Here is a 19,674-nt window from a genome sequence, read left to right on the forward strand (position 1 = left end):
GCCCTCATGTTTCCTTTAGCTTTCCCCAAGAGAATGGACGACAGATCTTATTTAGTCCTTGTGTCTGTGTGTTTGAAAGAGAGAGGGAGAGATTAAAGAGAGATTTTTTTTTGGAATAGTAGCCGCAAAAAAAGAAACCAAATAGAAAAAAGGAAAAGTTGGTCAAAATGAAACCTCGAAGACTTGTTAATATTCCCCCATCAAACCATCTTTATTGAAACTCACCATTTTTGCCTTTCTCTTTTAAGTTACTGTTCTTTCTTTTCTTTTTCTTTCTATTGGGAGTTCCTTTATCTATATCTCTCTGCAAGCAATTAATTGAGTATTGTACAAATATTCTCGAGATTCTCTCTCTCTCCCTCTCTCTCTGTCTCTCTCTAGAAAATACAAAAAAAATATTTGAATGATTTTGTGTAATAATTAAAATGTTATGTATAAGTAGATCTGATATATATATATATATATATATATGTATGTTAAGTTCTCATACGATACAATATAGTGCATATTCCTCCAATCCATTGAAGCTCAGGTATATATGCAAAGAAAAAATGGAATATTCAAATTTATTTGCAAAGAAAGAGGGTCCTAGCTAGCTTACATGCATATGTTTTTATGGTCAAAGGGGGAGGGCCTTTTTTAGTGTTCACGGTTCACTTGATTTGAAAATGGTTGTGTTGTGGTTATGGCCTGACAATATCTCTTTATGTGGGATCCTATATTATTGGTGCCACTCCTTCCCCATCAAATCAATTCATTGCATGAACTTTCATGGGTTTAAGGGTGACGGCTCGAGAGGTCTTTAGTTTGATTATCCCTGAAAACAATACTCTAGTAACCATGTATTGAGTTTTTGCTCAATTTATCCTATTATTAGGTGTAAACCTTCTTTGTATGCCGATCGAGTTTAGACCCATATCAGATGTGCTTGTATGAGTCGTTTTTGATAAAAAAAAAAATTATTCCAAAAATTGAATATTACGCAATCAAAGCAATGCAAGAATTTTTTTTAAAAAAATCAATTTATTCCACAAATTTGTGTATGTGCGTGGGCATTAATGTAAATCCATATTGTGTATGAGCAATTGTGCATGCATTTGTCGCAATAGCCTAAAAAGAAGTTGCAGCCATGCAAAGTAAATATTCAAAGCTTCAAAACTTAGAGACTGACTAGTACTACTAATTACTATACTCTTTGAAATCATAGCCGGAATTCTCTTTATCCCTTTAGATTTTTCCTCTAATCAATAATATTAATATTTTATTTATCAAGCTTTGCCAGAGGAAGAACACGAAAAAGCATCTACACGACCCTCCATTTATTCCCCCCTTACCCTCTCTTTTTCTCTCTCACAAAACTTGTATATAAACCCCCCCCTCACCACATTAAACCACCCAAGCTAATTTAGCCTTCCAACTACTTCTTGCTTTCTCAAGGTCACTTCTTTCACTTCCTCTCCCATACTTCATATACATACATACATACATATATATATATATATATATATTGTATGTGTTGCTTATATAAAAACTTAATTATTAAATGTGTGTGTGCAGGAAAAAAAATAAATATAATCATGAGCAGGCCAGGAGATTGGAACTGCAGGTCATGCCAGCACCTCAACTTCCAAAGGCGCGACTCCTGCCAGCGGTGCGGTGACACTCGGTCCGGGGTAGATTTTGGAGCGTTTGGAGGGCGGGGCGGGTCGTCACTTGGGTTCACCGGTTCGGATGTTCGACCGGGGGACTGGTATTGTACTGCTGGGAATTGTGGAGCACACAACTTCGCTAGCCGGTCAAGCTGCTTCAAGTGCGGAGTGTACAAGTTAGAAGATTCAGGCGCTAGTTTTGACTACGACTTGTCAAGATCTCGAGGGTATGGCTCTGGCGCCGCTGTTGCCGGTGGCAATAATAATCGCTCTGGATGGAAATCCGGAGACTGGATATGCCCGAGGTAATTAAACAGTTTGGGATAAAGAATTTGATGATGATGATAATGAACATAACTTAAAACGCGTGTGAAATTGTTCATTTGGACAGGTCGGGATGCAATGAACATAACTTTGCAAGCAGAATGGAATGTTTCAGATGCAATGCTCCAAGAGACTTGGCAACAGAATTTCTTAGTAGCTACATGTAAAGTGCTCTCCATCACTACTTATGCATTGTCTTTTAATTATATATTTTCCAAATTCAAAGTCATATTATAATATATAATTTGCAGGAGGAGTTGATGAAGCTTATCAAAAGAGGGTATTAATGTTTTTGTCTTCATCGATCGATCGAAATTAATTCCTTTTGGGTGCTATTATAAGGGTTTATTGAGGTGTAGTCAAGGCCCAATCATGGCATTTTGTTAGGTACCCCCATAAGAAGAATAGCAATGTTTGTAGTGATGTGGTGCTTTTGATCATCAACTTCTATCTTTAATATTATTGTTGTCTTTAGTTTGTTTTGTTTTCCAGAGAGAGTTTATTTAATGATTGTATGGTGCATGGTTTTCTTCAAATTAAAGAAGATGGTTTTCCACTTTTCCAATTCTCTTTTTCATGAGCCAAGCAGAAATGATTTGCATGAACTTCTTAATTATATCCATGCTGTCTCCCACCAGCTTCTCTCTCTTCAATTCTTCAAGTCTCAAGTGTATATATATATTAATTATAATAAAAAAAAAAGAATATACAATATATGTATCCAACAAAAAGAAAAGAAGATGATCATCAAGACCTTAAAATCAATCAAATTATATATATTGAAATATCAGAGTTCACATACGGTTTGTTTAATTAACATATTCGAAAGTTTGGGATACACTTTGTACAGGGCTTGCCCGTGCCCAAAGCAGCCCACGCTAGGGCATTGGACACCAGACCAGCTCAAGACACCACAATTGTTTTACACACATTCCATTAGTTTAGTCCAGTGACAACAAGTTCCCTCCTCCCTCTCCTCTTCCTCAGCCTTAACATTCACGCACACGGGCACAATCTAGATGTTCACCTTTGCTGTCCACAAGAAACAAAAATTTCATTGCAGCGTTGGATTCTCTATATTTTTCTCCTAAAACCCATCGGAGAATACACTCTCTTGCCATTGGCTTCATCTCTCAATCTTTAAGTCAAGAACAAGCGTTTTCTTTAATACCCAATGTGTAAATTGTTGTTTTTCTAATGAGTCTTCTCTATTTAAACTTGTTTTATAAAATATGAAAGGGAATCTGTCATCTCATTCGCCCCTTGTAATTTAAAAAAAAAATTGTAACGGGACACCACTTTACGGTGGTGTTTTGGGCACCAAAGTAGTTAGGGTCGGTTTTGTTTATGAACATATTATAATTATTCACTTTCACTAATTTTTAAAGAATGATATATATTGTGGTGGTAATGTTAATTGAGTAATATTGTCAGTTCATAGATATGATCACGAAAAAAATCTGTTTTTTGATTAATTAAAATAAGATTGATGAAAAAATGTCTAAGACAAGAAACAACATAGGATTCCCTTTATTGACCAATATATGTATATCTTTTTGAGGCATATAAAATAATAGATTCAAAAGCAAATCCACATTCATAAAAATCCTCCTTTACTGTATTAATATGCTTTAAGCAAGATTCTTCTTTTACTTTTTATACTCAGCTTTATGTTCTCCCTTTTACGCTCTCTTTATATATAATCCAATACATATATATACACACATATGAATGTCTATGTTAGTCAAGGATGTCCCATTCACTAAACTTAACTACTGTCTTGTCATATATATAAATCTAGGGCAGATTTTAGGGATGGCAATGGAGTAGGGTTGGGGTATGATACCCCTCACTCGTAAATATTATCCTCTCTCACATCCGCACTCATATCCGTGTGGATAGAAAAAGTCTTTGTCATACTCACACCCCGTTGAGTATAAAAAAAACCCGGATCATATCCATACCCGTAAATATTATTTATAGAATGGATATTTATGTGTGTATGGATGCAAATACGGATAAAAATCCGCGCCACATCCACACAACACGAGTATTTATTATGGATGACAATGGGGTAACTTCACCAATCACTTCTCAACATTGTTCTGTTCAAGTATGTATATCCAAATTTCTACTTTTACCAGTACCCAATCCATACCTGCACTCGTAAAACTTTTACCTGCCCATTACTCAATCCGTATGGGTAGGATATTGCGAATATCAACCGGTACGGATAGAATTATCATCCCTAATTCAGGACGATTAAAATATTGATCTAGAACTCAAAGAGATTTAACCATTTGTGTTCGGATGAGCAACCAAATGTGATTCAGTGAACGTAGATCTTGGTGCACACATAAGTAGACTTATTAATTTTGTGTATATATTGCAATATATATCAACAGATTTTTGGCAGTTTCGTTTGTACTTGCATGATCGCATGCATCTTCGCAGCTTTTTCTTTGGGCTTTGCCGTTTTATCCTTTTTACATTTGTCGTTTACTTAGTTTTGTCCAGTACTCTCATGACTCACAAGCTCCTTTCTTAGTCCCCACTCTCTCATTTTCTCTACTTTTTTTTTTCCTTTTATTTATCATTTTATTGTATCCCAAACCACTTACTTTTTGCTTATCTATTAATGCTTGTATTTCTACTTAACAAATTCTCCTAAACATATTTATCGGCTTCATGTAAGCACTTTCTAGTGGTTAATTGCATTCTTGTCAGAATCTCAGTCTACTCACATCAATTATATTATCCGTTTTGAATTTATCAATTCTCATAAATATATGAAATCCACGCAACTTTGTTCTTTCTAAATCATCATGCTTTGTTATACTTAGGTCCAAAAAAAAGGTCTCATTTTTTAGTGATAGAGACATGGGTTTTTCTTACAAGTTAGAGATCACAACTCACTCACATCAACAATACTGTCTGCTTTGGATTTACCGGTGTTCGTGAATACATCAACTATAATCATGCTAACACTAATGCACTCGATACATCAACAAACTTGCACGACTTTTTTCTTCTTGGGTTATGTCATAAGTCGTAACAATTTTAAAACCAGCCGTTACATACTTAAAAAAGTTAATGTCGTATACTAGAAATTTTTTGTAATTAAAGGTGTTTAGGCGACAATATTACTAGAATGAATGGTTAGTTAAGGTCGTTAGGACTACCAGCAGTATTATGTTTGGGTTAGTTAAGGTCGTTAGTACTACCAGCAGTATTATGTTTGGGTTGATAAATGGCAAAAACTGGGGCTTATTGAAAGATAACAAAGAACAAATGCAAAGACCCAAAAAAATATGATAAGTCCAGTGGGCTAGAAGGTCCACGGCCCAAACAAGACAAATTTCCAGCTGTGGCAAGAGTCCTGAAATTTATTGTATCACCCTGTCCTCTTTGGGTTTAGAGACCGTAACGGGTTTCTCTGCCTCTGTCTCGCCTTCCTCGCATCGTTACATTTGAATTTGATTTCAACTGGGTTTTGATTATTTTGGGCACTTCCGCCCTTATCTTGATTCTCTGGTCTTCGAGGTTTCTGGCTCTCAATGGCGTCTTGTGAGTCTCTCTCTCTCGCTCCCGCCTCTGTGACATATCGCCCTTAAGTGTTTGGTTTTCTTTTTTTATGTGTAACTTCTGCAGTAGTCCTTTTTGCAACATCAATTAAGGCTTTATTATACCTAGATACCGAAGAAATTGATGTCTCTGGGGGGTTTTTGTCTTCGGTTCAGTGGGTGCTGGGCACCATTCTTGTCACCCATAATTGTTAAATCAAATTCCGGCGGTTTATTTTGGTGTGAGAAAGTATGGATTATCATCATTGCTTATGGATTCTCTAAGTCGTCGTTTTGATTGGACGTATGAATGGAAAACAAAAAAGCTTAACTTTTTTTTAAATCTTTTACAGTCATATGATATGCTGATATGCATGTTAGTTTAAGTTCTTAATCTACTGTATCAATTCCCTGCACAATGTTTTTTTTGGGAGCCGGGGTCTAATTTCGATGCAGATGTAGGTGGGTATCTGCTTAGATGAATGTGGGAGGACTATGCATAAGTAGTTGTTGTTAAGGGAAATATTAGCAATGACAGAGTTGGTGCTTGAGTAGGTTCGCTCTCTTGTCCATTCAGAATAATTTCGACCAATTTATTTGTTGTTTTTTGTATGATATTTGATGTAGGCTTCACGGTCATTGCGGTAACTTCAGGAATTCCATAATCATGAACTGCACATAAAACCATTACCAACTTCTTTCGTAGACTTCTTATATTCTGCATTGAAGGCCTCTAGTATGCCCTTGGTGTTTGTCATGACTGAAAGGGTGGCTTGGCATTGAGCCAATGAAAAGATCATTGAACTGTAATTTCTTTGGATGTTTGTTTGTTAATGAGTTCAGACATATTAAAGGATGATTTCGCAGCATTTGTCGTATACTCGTATCCATTGTGTTAAAAGTCTGTGTGAAATTATTGCTTCTCAAAAGAATAACCTCACATAATCTGGCAGTATATTAAGCCATATTATAAGTTTATGGTGGTGAGTTTATTGACGACTGGGGAGTATCAATTTTCATTATTTTACAGCATCATGTGGCTCGTTCACATTACTATTTAATCTTCTGAAGTATTTAAGATTCTGTGTTTTGGAATTTAAACTTTTACCATCAACTCCATATTGATATCGCATAATGTCTATCATTACAGCAGTTGGAAGCTTAGAAAGAGTTTTAGTAACAATCTCAATGAAGATCGAATGAGAAAATTTGTTTTACTAGATTGCATTATTTGTGCATAGTTCTTGTTTCAGGTGGCTTAGGAGCTTCAAATGTTAAGCTCTTGAAGTTAGACTTTGGTAGATCAAGAGTTGGTAACGTACAACAAAGGAATGACTTGGGAGCATGGTTTGGCCAGAGACCATCGAAACATGCAAGGTTGACTATGTCGCGGCATTCTGATAAACCGCAGAGAGTACGTTGCTCTCCATCGCTGGTAGCTGAGAGTAAGTGATTTTTGTTTGTTCATTTATGAGTCAACTCTTTTTTGGTAATTTTCTGCACATTCCCTCTTATTTTATGTGTGTGTTCGTGTAACCAATTATCTGCTGGTTATTGTTAGCATTTTCCCCAATTTTCGTGGACGGGAAAAAAATTAGATTGATCAGTTCAATCCTTTTCTCTCCTTTTCAACTTCCAGCCTAGTTTAACTGGAAGAATAGATAGATGTTGGCACTAGGATGGTGGCAAAGTTGTTATAACCTTCCTTAAATGCCAACCCTTCTCTTCCACCCTTATCTTTTGTCCTTGAGCCACAAGCATTATGGCTGGTGCTCAGGGTCGAGTCATTAAAACTAGTAGTTGTGGAAACTATGCTTCGTGCTGTTTTTTCCACAAATTAACTAGGTTATCCTCATTCAAATTTTTTAAAAGAAATAAAAAAAAAAACAACATTGTTATTTTCACTTGGATGTGGCAAAATGGTAGTTTTACAAATGGTACTGTAGTTGACAAAACCTGCCATAAGTGAAGCCTGTTTGGGTTTACACTCAATTTCCAGACATTAAAATTGCCTATTAGAAGCCATCCACATCACATTATAGTGGGTTTTCTGCAGATAAAAAAAACCTCGTCCATAAAAATAGGTTCGGAGACTATCTGCTACAAGCTTGCTAGTGTTTGTTAATCATTCTTGCTCTCTGGGTGTTCCTTGCAGAGCAGGAAGCTAGTTAAACTTGAAAGGAATCTGTACACTCATTTGAATGTGAATCTGGAATGTTTTACGGATATATTCTTTTCTTGAGTTACATATTCGTAGTTCCTCAGTCAATGCAAATTGACATGATTTTTTTTAAAATAAATGTTTGTTTTCTTTTTTCCTTGCCATGTTAAATATGTCTTGGGAACATTTTTTTTTGTGGAATGGGCGTCTTGGTAAAACTCTTGAAGTTGATTAAAAGAGAATCTGGCTTGTGTCATTACTACTTGATTTTATACGCTTTTGCTTCTATTGACACAGCTGCTACAAGTTTGGCTGATGGTGACAAAGATACTAAATCATCTCCTTTGACAAGCCAGCTCATTCCAAATTCATCTGAGGTGATTGTTTTACTTAATGGTTGCTTTGCAACTTTGGATGTGTATGACAAGCCAAGCGATGTGTGTATGCATCTCGGGGGTGGAGGGCATAAACATTTGGTACTCTAATGTCATGTTAAAAGTAATTGGATTGGTAACTTTGAAGCTAAAGTTAAGGTTTAATGAGAAAGTCATTTCGTGTTGAAAAACTTAAGGATGAAATGCCCTTACATGAATTTGTTATGCTGAGACCATAAATGTGTGATAGCCTTATATATAACTTTGTTATGCATGTTTGATTTGCGTTTGATTTTCATTTATCTTTAACTTTAAGTTACACCTTTTCTTGGATAAATATAGTTAGAAGTATTGTTGTGTGCTATCCCCCTTTTGTGCCAGCTCATTCACATTTCAATAGAGATATTTTTATATAAACTTCTGCAAATATATATCGATCAGAAATTTGAAGTTTGAGTTACTTGTATTCTGTCTGCAGGTGGAATCTCTTCTTACAGAAATATGCAATACAACTTCGGTTGCAGAATTTGAATTGAATGTAAGAACACTATAAAATTTCTTATACCGTCTTAAAACATGTTAGTAAAGTTCTATTTTTGTTGCATTGTCTAATATTCACTGGATTTTCCATATTGCGAAATATCTTCCTGATGCATTCTTCCTTATTTATTAATTTATATTTATGTCCACGTATTTTAAGCTTGGTGGATTTCGGCTATATGTGCTGAGGGACTTGGCTGCGAAAGATTTACCTCCACCTCCTCCTAGTCCTGCTCCTGTCAGCGTAAATACTACTGCGGAGTCACCCAATTCCAATGAGCCAGTTTCTACTCAATCTTTGGCTCTTGTCAAACCTGCAACTTCTTCTGTGAGGATTCAGACATTTCTTGAGAGAGCTGCAGATGAAGGCTTGGTAATTCTCCCATCTCCAAAGGTAAGAGACCTGAACGTTAATGCTTAGATTTCTTTGAAACTGGGAACACTAAAAATCATCCTCACCCTTGGTGCAGGTGGGGTTTTTCAGGAGATCTCGGACTATCAAGGGAAAGCGTGCTCCACCTTCGTGCAAAGAGGTACCAGTACATGAGGTTTTGGCAAAATAAGATGTATTATTCTCCTTGAGAGAAGAATACATGTTATTTTGTTTCATTCGTTTCCTGTTCGACTGTTGATCTGGCTAATCTTGCTTCATTCGTTTCCAAAACATTTTCTAGATATTTTTATGCGACTAATAGGTTTACATATGCTTTCTCAATTTTTGGAAGACCTCTAAAGTTAAAGTTTTCTTGTTACCAAAATTCGTCATGATCCGTTGTCTTTATTGGCTCTACAAGTTCTAAAATTTTTATTATTCTGGTCCTCTTTAGTATTTATCCTTGTTAACTGAGGCATGTGTACACATTATCAAATTAACTTTACGTTAATTTATGATGGGACCTGTGCATGCTTCGATAACACTATCGCTTTAGTGTTTCTGCTACATGATAATACCCTTTCGTGCCTTAAACCAACAGAAGCAAATAGTGAAGGAGGGTCAAGTGGTTTGCTACATTGAACAGCTTGGTGGTGAAATTCCAATTGAGGTTAGTGGTTCAACTTGCTTTGTGTGTATTGACTATGTTTGAATCAGCTAAGTAGTGATAAGCTTTTGTCCGACATTTTATTTCACTTGTTTCATAATAATCCGTAAATTTGTTAAAAGAAACACGAAAGCACGACCATTGATACACATAGAATACACTAGAAACGTCTTTAAATTTGTGATTTTCAATTTATCTATGTGTGTATATCCTTATTATTTTAATCATCGTTTTTTCATGTAGTCGGATGTGTCTGGAGAGGTCATCAAAATACTACCCAAAGATGGGGGTAAGTTTGCTCCTCTTTCCACACATTCTTTCTGTCTATGTTTTTCCTTCATTTTAACACGACGCTTGTTCACATTTGAATTCTGATGTTATAAATCCAACAGATCCTATTGGATATGGTGACGCGCTTGTTGCAATTCTTCCATCTTTTCCTGGTATTAAAAAGCTTCAGTAGACGGTGCAGTTTGTTTTTCACCGTGAAACATTAGTGGCAGCAATACTGAGAGAGTGAATTAAAAGGAGTCCTTAAACCATCTTTAGTACAGAATCTGTGCCTCTTGGTGGTTGCAGTTATAGGCAGAAGAACCATGTGTGCCTTTTCTTCTTTTTGTTCTTTTGTTTTCCTTAGTTCCAAAGGTTACAATTTCTGATCAAGATTACAATTTGTGTTTTTTTTTCCCCTTTTTCCTGTTGGTTATTTCTGTCATAGTTGATAGGAGGTTACGTTGATATGAACAATATTGTTTTGGGAGAAGACCAAATCTCAAACAAGGTCTTTTTTGAGTTCAAGTACCGATGAGTGAGAAGGCCTAAAGAAACAAAATAAACAAAATCGTATGAGCCCGAAGTATTCAAAGTGATCCGATAAATTGAAAGTGGATGATATTATTGGTGTGTTTAGGCTTAGGAATTCAACACCATGGTTGGAGTTTGACTTGCATGGCCTATATAAATATTCTAGCAAAGGATGGGTTTGTATCTATCTCATGGGCCCTGCCCGCCCTGGCACTCTTGTGTCTTACAAGGCCCAAGGTCAAATCATGTCAAGTGTCCTTGTAGCGTGCTAATTCCATCTTTGTCTTCAACAAAGAAAGTCATGGATGATGGATCACATCAGTTGCCATTACTTACTAAAAACCTTTTTTGCTATCCACACCTTGCAATCAAAACCACCACAACAAACACACTATTTAGTTTAATCAAATCATATTAGTTTAAGTGATTTATTCTACCTCACTTTAGCATAACAATGATGAGCATGTTATGCTAGTTGGTCTATAAAATCATAATTGAATACCAAATGACAAAAAGACAAACCCACCAAATGAACGGTGAAAGGGCGGGCATAGACTGATAGGCTACTCTGTCCATACATATTAAGATTCCTTGTCCTTTCGGTTCTTCCAAAAACCGTCTACCATGCACACATCTGCAACACCAAATGTACAAATCGCAGTCACATGTGGGTCTCTTAATCAAAACACCTTCGCAAGTGGGTCGCCACTCGCCACAGATCCCAATACATATTTGATATTCTCATACAACGCACTCTTCAATTATTGCACTGCTTCACAAATCACGATCTCTTCTTGCTCATCAGGAAAAATGTGGAACTGCCTTCCCTTCGATCTCCTGTCCAAAATCTTCTCTTTGCTCGCTCCAGACTCTCTGGCGCGTGCGAGGTCAGTTTGTGGGCATTGGCACGAGTCTGGAAAGTTGAATCCTTTAACGACGACCCGGAATTTCCCGGCATGGTTTGTGGGGATGCCCGCCCGGAATCGAGGTCAGTACTGCTACATTCACAATCCGGGTATGGATACTTGGCATGAACTCCATCTCAACTTCTTACCCGACCCGGTAAGGTATGTTGCCTCTGTTGATAGTCTTATCCTCTTAAAATACTCGCATTCGACAATTCTTAAATTGGGTTTATGTAATCCGTTCACAAGGCAGTTCCGGCAGCTGCCATTATTGAACGTCGCCAGAACTAACCCAGCTGTGGGAGTTCTGGTCATGGGCCGAGGCCCATTTCCCTTTTTCCAAGTCTACGTGGCTGGTGGGATGTCTGATTTGCCATCTGGCAGCGCCACATATGAGTCCACATTAGAAATGTACAACTCCAGGAATGACACGTGGCAAATAGTTGGATCCATGCCCATGGAGTTCGCGGTAAGGCTAACGGTTTGGACTCCCAATGAGTGTGTGTACTCAAACGGGGTACTCTATTGGATGACCTCAGCCCGGGCCTATAGCGTAATGGGCTTCGAGATTGGGCCGAATATATGGATCGAGCTTCGTGTGCCAATGGCAGACCGGCTCGAGTTTGCGGCCCTAGTAGAGCGCAATGGGAGGTTGACACTTGTCGGCGGCACGTGTGGGAGTGACGCTTGTGTTTGGGAGTTAAGTGAGGGATATAGTTGGGTTTTAATTGATAAGGTGCCAATTGAGTTGAGTGTGAAGCTTGTGGGGGATAAGAGAAATTGGTGTGGTGCTAAATGTGTTGGAAGCAAAGGTGCAATTTGTTTGTATAGGGACCTTGGATCAGGAATGATTGTTTGGAGAGAAGTTGGAGAGAATGGTATGTGGGAGTGGAATTGGGTAGATGGGTGTTGTTTTGTTAGAGGGAAACAAGTGCATAATATGCAAATAAAAGGTGTGCTTTTGTACCCTGATCTTGCTACCTCATGTAATGAAATGTGCAAATGAAGTCTTTTCATTGTCTATACTACTGTCATATTGGCACGCCATGTTGACATTGTATATGTATTTTGACACAAGTAATCCTCTGCTTTACTGCTTAGTTCCTGAGTGAGGGGCAAGGCAGATAGGCATGTATTGAGATGGATACACTTTTTTTTTTTAGGTAACCGAGTAACCACTCAACTCAGTATGTCATTCGGATAGTTGAGTTGATGTAAATTTTGTGTCGTCATAACAGTTCGCACCCCACTGACGACAAATAAGATTGGGTTGAAACTCATGTGGGTAAAATGGGGCTCCTAACCCCTTCCTGGAAGTGGACTGAAAGTTCACAAGACCATAAAAACCCTAAAGAAATACTCCCAACTAGTTCGAACTCCTCATCTCAGCATCTGTTCTATGCCCATAGATATATTATAACCAATTGGACAATTGGTTCGAACTTCCGACCTTAACATATATACTAACCCCATAGATATATTATAATCAATTGGTTCGAACTTCCGACCTTAACATATATACTAACCCCATAGATATATTATAATCAACTGAACTATCGCTTCGTGATTTTTGAAATGGTTAGGCAATTGCTGAGCTCCTATTGAGGAAGGACAAATGTTTAAACACAAAAAGTGAATGGGCATTTGATATTGATATTTAACTATGATTTTAAAGAAGTAAGGAAGATGAGATAAAACCAAAAATGTGAAATGGGCATTTGATATTGATATTTAACTATGATTTTAAGGACGTAAGGGATATGTAATAAAAATATTCCAAAAAAGATATATTCGCTAGAAGGAGGGCTTGAACCTCCGACCTTGTGGTTAACAGCCACACGCTCTAACCAACTGAGCTATTCCAGCTTCAGATGATGAAATTGGGATTTTAGTAAATATATTCGCAAAACGTGTACAGTAATTGTCAATTGAATGTATATCATCTTTAGATTGTTTATTAGTGTTTCATTGTTGAAATTAAGCTCCACCGAGATAATTTAATCGAGTCAAGCTCAAACATTAAAATTTAAAATACCAAACAAACTCAAAGTAGTAATTTAATAAGCTAGACAAATATGGGTACAATGGAATTTGACTTGACTAAAATGTTTTGTCAAAGAAAAAGGAACCGAGATAAACTAATGTTACTATGACTTGTTAAACATAAATGATTGGTCAAATTAGTTATATAGGACATCAAATTGCTTATGAACACAAGTTTGAAAATCGAATTCAATCTCCACTTGTTTACTTAATTGTTTATTTGTAGATTGATATATTTCATAAAAAAAAAAAAAAATTTGAGTTATGGTTGTTTTCTTATGTAAAGGAATATAAGGAAAGAAAGTATGAGCATATATATGCATTGAGAAGTGACCTAATTTTGTTTTGTAGTGGCTTAGGTAGGTATATCACTAGCTAGCAGATGTGATTGCTCGTCTTTGTTCGTTTCCTGATCCATGTACGTGTTATTGCAACTTGTTTGGACTGTTCTAGGGTTTGTGTGTCATTTGAGGGTCATTGTTGCAATGGATTTGCAATTAGAGGTTCTCCGGAATCATTATGCTATTGTGGGAATACTCCATGTTATTTGTTTTGCATGATCTAGTTTTAGTTAGCTTCCAAATATGTAGACCAAATTATTAATTGAAAGTATACTGAAGAAGGATTGGTTTGATTTGGGAGTTATTTTGATATTTTTTTTAATGCCCCAGTCGCACATCGCTAAAAAAGTGTGACTTATGGGGTTCTGCGTTAATGATGAAGGTAGAACTACAACCCAGAAAACCAACTTATCAGGTGAGGGTGCCTTAAATCCTTATAAACTAGAGCTGGTAGCCCTATTTTTTCGATGTGGGATACTCATCAAACCACCCCCTTTGGACAGCCGACGTCCACGGCGGCTACGCTCGCCTGACGACTCCGCTAGCCCTTCAGATGGCAGCCCTCTCCACAAACGTGACTCTCTCAATGAAAGCACCAATAATGAGTACCCACACCGGCCCAAAAGGCCCAAGGTAGAACTACAACCCAGAAAACCGGCTTACCAGGTGAGGGTGCATTAGATCCTTATAAACTAGAGTTTGTAGCCCTATTTTTTCGATGTGGGATACTCATCAAACCTGATGAATACCCACCCCGGCCTATAAGGCACAAGGTAGAACTACAACCCAGAAAACCGGCTTACCAGGTGAGGGTGCCTTGGATCCTTATAAACTAGAGTTGCCTTACATTCTCTCAAAATTTTCAAAGAAATAATGAATGCAAATAAAACTAGCATGACCAAATAATTTGGCACTCAGTCCTAATCCCTAAATCAACATCTCCGTTGCTCACATAAAAAATCAACATTTCCTTTTTTGGGATAAAAATAAGAACATTGGATATTCTGTTTCATAAAAATGAAAGATTAGTTATAAGAAAATACTTTTCCAAATTAATTTGATTACGAATCTCTGAAATCTCTCCATAGATCTTATCTTCTTATAATAATTATCTTGAGTGCAAATCCAGGATTTGAACACACGCCCCTTCAAACTCACTCATTATCTCTCTCTCTTAAAAAATTCATCCCCGAATCGAAGTCCTTAACCACAAACAACATATATTTCAATAGAAAGATATGCCACCATAATTGGTCACAAGATCTCTAAAAGTCTCCTTTACTAATTAAATGGCATTACAAATTTTAAAAATTATTTTTAATAATGGAGAAATGCACTATACAAATTTACCTTTCGAACATCCGATATGTGCTTAAACTCAGATTGTAAAACCTGAGTGCATAGAAGTTCCCTGATGACAAAGTAATTTGGGCCACTACCACATGTGACTGCAGGATATTACTTCAAGTGAAAATTGAACTGAGGATCTCCCGAGTCCACACGATCTCCATAGTTAGTGACAAATAAATTCGTGATAATATTATTAAATAATTAAATTAAAGGTGCATTCCACTAATGTGATCCTACATCAATAAGAAAGGAAGAAGCAACTAGTATATAAGAAGTTCTCACAACCCAACACAGTATGATCGATTTTGCTAGCCTAAACGAGGAAGTTGAGCTTGTAAGAACAAATCCATGAAGACTTGGGGGTTACGCAGAATATATACATAGTCCAACCCAATTTATCGGAAGGTGTAAAGACCTTTATCAGCCACATAAGACATGATTACTGCAATGGCCAGGTCAGTACGCGTGGAACAAAATTAATAATAATCATAATATTACCGACTTAATCAAACCTTATGAATGAATTATATAATAAATTAATTGTGATATTTGTGATATATAAAAGGAGCAAAAGCTATGCTGCACAACAACTCTGTCAGAGGCATTTACCTGAGAAAGATCCAGAGAGAGAGAGGAGCAGCAGCCATGGCTGGTCTACAAAGATCTGCAATTTCATTTAGGAGGCAAGGCTCGTCTGGTATTGTGTTTGACGATAGAATCTTGACCGGAGAAGTACAAATTCCACAATCGACTGACAGAAAACCACCACAAGAAGAACAAAAAGAAGTAATTGATGCCAAAGATATGAAGCCAGCGAGACCGACAATCAGCACCATCGATAGAAGCCGATCCAACGGCGGAGGACGGGGCTACAGAACCGGAAAGGCGTCTCCCGCAGTTGAGCCTCCGTCGCCGAGAATCTCCGCATGTGGCTGTTTCGGAAATACAGGGAAGAGTAGTAAACGACCTAGAGCTGGTAAGCGTAGATCCCGATAGTTTTCCCGGTCACCGGTGATAAGATATTCCCTCCTGCCATCCGTTATTGCCTTATATATATATATATATATATATATATATCTACTCTATATGTGAGAGTCCTCCAAACCAGAAAAAATAATGAAAAGTAGTTACTGTTCGAGTTTTCTCTGTTCATTAGATTACATAAGAGAGACGATTTTGTGGTATTTTGGTATTGAATGTAATTATGTGTAAATCTGTACAAAGCAAACCTTGATCCCTCTCTTGGTATATCTAACTTTTGTTAGCACTGCAAGTCTGCAACTATGTCTATGGTTTCATTCTGGAATCAATTCCCAGAATTTCAATCGGATGAAGATAACAAAAGCGTAAATAGATGGATATTCTTACTTGTACCGCTTATTCTTCCTTTATTTTCTTAGAGATTCTCTCTGTTTTTGGGATCATCGACATCATAGGTGGCGACTCTTCTTTTTGATTAGCAACAATGGTTTCCGAGAAGTTAGCAGAGGAGATTAATATAACTTGTCGTGACTGAAAGATTGATTAAATGTTTCAACTTTAACTAAAATTTTAATTTGTTTCATTTTTGAAAACTCAGGCACCTGAGAGGCGGCAAAATACCTACCTCTTCACAATCCCTAGTTCTTCTTCCCCCAAATCTTAGGGTTGGAAACGATAAATTAGTGAACTAAAATTCCTACCAAATTATCGTACGTTCTTAGTAACTAAAGTAGCCTTTGTGTTGAAGATAGAGATTAGAGGACTATGTGGTGTCCATGACTTGTCAACACACAACGTACGTCATTGTCTAATTTTATCATCAACAAGTAGAATTAGAGATATTCATTGGACTCCTCTTTTGGACTTTGGAACCGCATGTGCTATGACAAAACAAGAATCGCCGCCCACCATCTACAATCTGTTAGATATCATCGTATACAAAATCCCAGGAGAGTCTGTGTGTTCCAATATGGGAATTAATATGGGCCCACACGTCCTTGAGGGCGAGTCCCGTGTTGAAAAAGATGTTCGTGGCTGAAAATAGATGGACGTAGCACCAAATAGACTCCGCTAATTCATAAATTGTTAGCCACTTTTTCTTTTCTTTTTTTGTTATTTTTCTTAAAACCGGCTTGAACTTGATAAAACCCAGCCCATCCAGATCATCCCGGACTGGCCTGATTACAATTTTCATCAACCTTCTGAAGTTCTGATGTGATGAAACATAGTCGAAGCTAGAGGTGTAAAGTGGGCCAAGGACGTGAGCCCGGCCTGACCCACACTCTTGGGTTGATTGATCGTGCTAGGTCCGACCCACTTTACATTCACGGTCTGGATCAAGGATCCAACCGTGAAAGACAGCGAACCCTTCTGAAGTTTTGATGTGATGAGACAGTCGAAGCTAGAGGTGTAAAGTGGGCCGGGGCCGTGAGCCCGGCCTGACCCACACCCCTGGGTTGATTGGCCATGCTAGGTCCGACCCACTTTACATTCACGGTCTGGATAGGGATCCAACAGCGAAAGACAGCAGGCCGTGCCCGGTTCGAAATTGCTTTTATACATATGAAAATGTAGTTAGTTAAACTGATATCGAGATTGACACTCGATACGGCCGAAGTCATAATTTGCTTGAGCAATTGTCTTAGGACGGATGACAAAAATTCAACAATGTAGAAGAAGATGAGATAAATGGAAAAATAAAAAACATAATTAATTGTCTTCTAAAATTTTAGAAAAAAAAATATTTAAAAATTTAAAATCTGAAGAAATAAATTTTAAAAAAGGTCAGGCTCGTTAGGCCCATCAGGCCCGGGGCCTTGGTACGGGCCATATAGTTTGGAGATTCGTGGGCCAGCCCGCTAATACCGTAAAATAAAATCCTCCAGGGATATATATATAGCTTGTATATGGATTGAAGCTATATATAGATTGAATTTTAAGGTGTGTACTACTAAATCTATGCATATAGAATTACTAAGAATCATGAATATCTAGGCTTCTTCTTGATGATAATATAAGATAAATAATAATTTCCTTAATTTGATACAAGCGAATTTGTCTTATTACAAATAGTACGCACGTGTAACACAGAGAGAGAAAGCGAGTCGTGGTCTAATTTCTTCTCAGAGATGATGGACCGACAAGTGGTATCTTCTGCCGCTGCTGCAATAACTCCAAATTCACCATTGAACATGATCTTGCCACCTCTCCAACTATTGGTATCACAGGCAGATTATCACAATCACATATCTCGATCATGAACCCATCTGGGTCATGGAAGAATAGCTGTTCCACATGAATCCCACCTTCCTCTACCATCGCCCGCACATGATTAATCCCCATCTCCTTCAGCTTCTTCTCCACCGCACCCATGCTCTCACACTATCCCCCAAATCAAAAATATCTTATTAATTACTTAGCAAAATTTCCACGTCATTATACATTGGAATGGATGGATATATTCAATAGATAGTGATGATTAATGAATTCACCTGGAAAGAGATATGGTTGTCTTTGGGGTTGATTTCGTGTTTCTTGGGCATCTTTTCCGGATCCTCCGATTGCAATAGATGGATTCCAATTCCATACCCGAACAACCTATACAAACAAAATGTATAGTATAATATATGAATTGATCAATATATATTTCACCAAACAGAGTATGTTGTTGTTCAAAGGAAAAAAAAACCCTACCATGCCCCATCAAAATCAAAGGATCCAGGCCTTCGAATTGGAACAAACCCAAGAACATTCTGGTAGAAATCAATGGATTCCTCAACTGATCTGCACAAAAGTGAGATGTGATTCAAGGATTTCAGATGAAATGGGTTCCTCATGTTGTCCTTCATTCTCTCTCTCCAAACAACACAAACCCTAGAAAAATAAATCTCAAAGCAGAAGAAATTTCGGAGGAAGAAGAGAAAAAAGGAAAAACAGAGACGATGGAATAGATTGATGCGAGTAGATAACTAAAGCACCAACCGATGATAACTATGAAGAAGAAGTTGGAAGGCATTTAGGAGTGCTGCTTATAAGGAGTTCTGTTAGAGTCTCCACAACCGACACTTTTTTTTATTTTTATTTTTTATTATTTGTCCCTACTGATTAACACGAGGTAGTCGCCACGTACGTTGCTGACTAATGGACACGTCAACACTTCATCTTTTTTATCGCCATCTCAATTTAGGGATATAGATGATGATACATGCAATTTTTTTCAAGGCAATAAATATTAGAAAACTATATGTATCCCAGCAATAAATAAAGTGGCCCAATATTTTCCCAATCTAAGTGTCGGGATGAATCAGCATGCCAATATGACATTATTTTTTAAAAGAATTTTATCTCTCCTTTTTATGACTAATTTGCCCTTTTATCTCTATATACCCATTTTCTACTGATTTGATTCTCTCTCTTTTTATGACTAACTTGCCCTTTTATCTCTATATACCCGTAACCTACCGATTTGATTTTAAGCCAGAATCAGATCCACATCTCCAAATCAAAGAGCCTCTTCGCCGTCAACTACAATGTTGTTTTCTTCAACGGCACCGATGTGACACTCCATCTCCACTCGGGAGCTTCCACACCTTTTTTGC

The 19,674-nt window shown here is 37.4% G+C and overlaps 5 protein-coding genes and 1 non-coding gene across 9 annotated transcripts; 4 read left to right on the top strand and 2 right to left on the bottom strand.

The window, feature by feature from the left end:
• Positions 1–1,371: 1,371 nt before the first annotated feature.
• On the top strand, positions 1,372–2,533 carry LOC119992099 (TATA-binding protein-associated factor 2N-like). The gene is made up of 4 exons (XM_038838723.1): positions 1,372–1,437; positions 1,558–1,954; positions 2,041–2,136; positions 2,225–2,533. The coding sequence occupies exons 2-4, from the start codon at positions 1,578–1,580 to the stop codon at positions 2,232–2,234; spliced, it is 483 nt and encodes a 160-aa protein (XP_038694651.1). The 5' UTR covers positions 1,372–1,437; positions 1,558–1,577; the 3' UTR covers positions 2,235–2,533.
• Positions 2,534–5,372: 2,839 nt separating this feature from the next.
• LOC119990624 (biotin carboxyl carrier protein of acetyl-CoA carboxylase) lies at positions 5,373–10,443 on the top strand. 2 transcript variants are annotated; one of them, XM_038836629.1, is made up of 9 exons: positions 5,373–5,540; positions 6,778–6,981; positions 7,995–8,074; positions 8,550–8,609; positions 8,772–9,005; positions 9,082–9,144; positions 9,586–9,654; positions 9,895–9,940; positions 10,044–10,443. In XM_038836629.1, the coding sequence occupies exons 1-9, from the start codon at positions 5,531–5,533 to the stop codon at positions 10,112–10,114; spliced, it is 837 nt and encodes a 278-aa protein (XP_038692557.1). In that variant the 5' UTR covers positions 5,373–5,530; the 3' UTR covers positions 10,115–10,443. The 2 variants fall into 2 exon arrangements, with proteins under 2 accessions (XP_038692557.1, XP_038692558.1); XM_038836630.1 differs by having other exon boundaries at positions 6,790–6,981.
• A 530-nt stretch (positions 10,444–10,973) lies between these two features.
• Positions 10,974–12,383, top strand: LOC119990755 (F-box only protein 6-like). 3 transcript variants are annotated; one of them, XM_038836836.1, is made up of 2 exons: positions 10,974–11,522; positions 11,610–12,383. In XM_038836836.1, the coding sequence occupies exons 1-2, from the start codon at positions 11,080–11,082 to the stop codon at positions 12,364–12,366; spliced, it is 1,200 nt and encodes a 399-aa protein (XP_038692764.1). In that variant the 5' UTR covers positions 10,974–11,079; the 3' UTR covers positions 12,367–12,383. The 3 variants fall into 3 exon arrangements, with proteins under 3 accessions (XP_038692764.1, XP_038692765.1, XP_038692766.1); XM_038836837.1 differs by having other exon boundaries at positions 10,975–11,152; positions 11,261–12,383; XM_038836838.1 differs by having other exon boundaries at positions 10,982–11,122; positions 11,261–12,383.
• Positions 12,384–13,152: 769 nt separating this feature from the next.
• Positions 13,153–13,226, bottom strand: TRNAN-GUU. The gene has a single exon. It is a non-coding gene; the product is annotated as a tRNA-Asn (tRNA).
• A 2,457-nt stretch (positions 13,227–15,683) lies between these two features.
• On the top strand, positions 15,684–16,424 carry LOC119990781 (uncharacterized protein At1g15400-like). Its single transcript, XM_038836876.1, has one exon. The coding sequence runs from the start codon at positions 15,740–15,742 to the stop codon at positions 16,088–16,090; it is 351 nt and encodes a 116-aa protein (XP_038692804.1). The 5' UTR covers positions 15,684–15,739; the 3' UTR covers positions 16,091–16,424.
• A 1,622-nt stretch (positions 16,425–18,046) lies between these two features.
• LOC119991942 (metallothiol transferase FosB-like) lies at positions 18,047–19,076 on the bottom strand. The gene is made up of 3 exons (XM_038838500.1): positions 18,770–19,076; positions 18,568–18,673; positions 18,047–18,457 (listed from the first exon to the last, which is right to left on the bottom strand). The coding sequence occupies exons 1-3, from the start codon at positions 18,922–18,924 to the stop codon at positions 18,188–18,190; spliced, it is 531 nt and encodes a 176-aa protein (XP_038694428.1). The 5' UTR covers positions 18,925–19,076; the 3' UTR covers positions 18,047–18,187.
• Between the last annotated feature and the right edge of the window lie 598 nt (positions 19,077–19,674).

This window comes from Tripterygium wilfordii, chromosome 22 (assembly GCF_013401445.1).
Source record: "Tripterygium wilfordii isolate XIE 37 chromosome 22, ASM1340144v1, whole genome shotgun sequence".
Taxonomy (NCBI): Eukaryota; Viridiplantae; Streptophyta; class Magnoliopsida; order Celastrales; family Celastraceae; genus Tripterygium; species Tripterygium wilfordii.

Coding starts and splice junctions, on each gene's coding strand:
- LOC119992099 (XM_038838723.1), top strand. CDS start 1,578: ATGAGCAGGCCAGGAGATTGGAACTGCAGGTCATGCCAGCACCTCAAC. Junction 1,955..2,040: donor GGAGACTGGATATGCCCGAG/GTAATTAAACAG, acceptor TCATTTGGACAG/GTCGGGATGCAATGAACATA.
- LOC119990624 (XM_038836629.1), top strand. Junction 9,006..9,081: donor TAATTCTCCCATCTCCAAAG/GTAAGAGACCTG, acceptor CCCTTGGTGCAG/GTGGGGTTTTTCAGGAGATC. Junction 9,941..10,043: donor AATACTACCCAAAGATGGGG/GTAAGTTTGCTC, acceptor TAAATCCAACAG/ATCCTATTGGATATGGTGAC.
- LOC119990755 (XM_038836836.1), top strand. CDS start 11,080: ATGCACACATCTGCAACACCAAATGTACAAATCGCAGTCACATGTGGG. Junction 11,523..11,609: donor TTCTTACCCGACCCGGTAAG/GTATGTTGCCTC, acceptor TCCGTTCACAAG/GCAGTTCCGGCAGCTGCCAT.
- LOC119990781 (XM_038836876.1), top strand. CDS start 15,740: ATGGCTGGTCTACAAAGATCTGCAATTTCATTTAGGAGGCAAGGCTCG.
- LOC119991942 (XM_038838500.1), bottom strand. CDS start 18,924: ATGAAGGACAACATGAGGAACCCATTTCATCTGAAATCCTTGAATCAC. Junction 18,674..18,769: donor TTTGATTTTGATGGGGCATG/GTAGGGTTTTTT, acceptor TTGTTTGTATAG/GTTGTTCGGGTATGGAATTG. Junction 18,458..18,567: donor ACAACCATATCTCTTTCCAG/GTGAATTCATTA, acceptor TTTGGGGGATAG/TGTGAGAGCATGGGTGCGGT.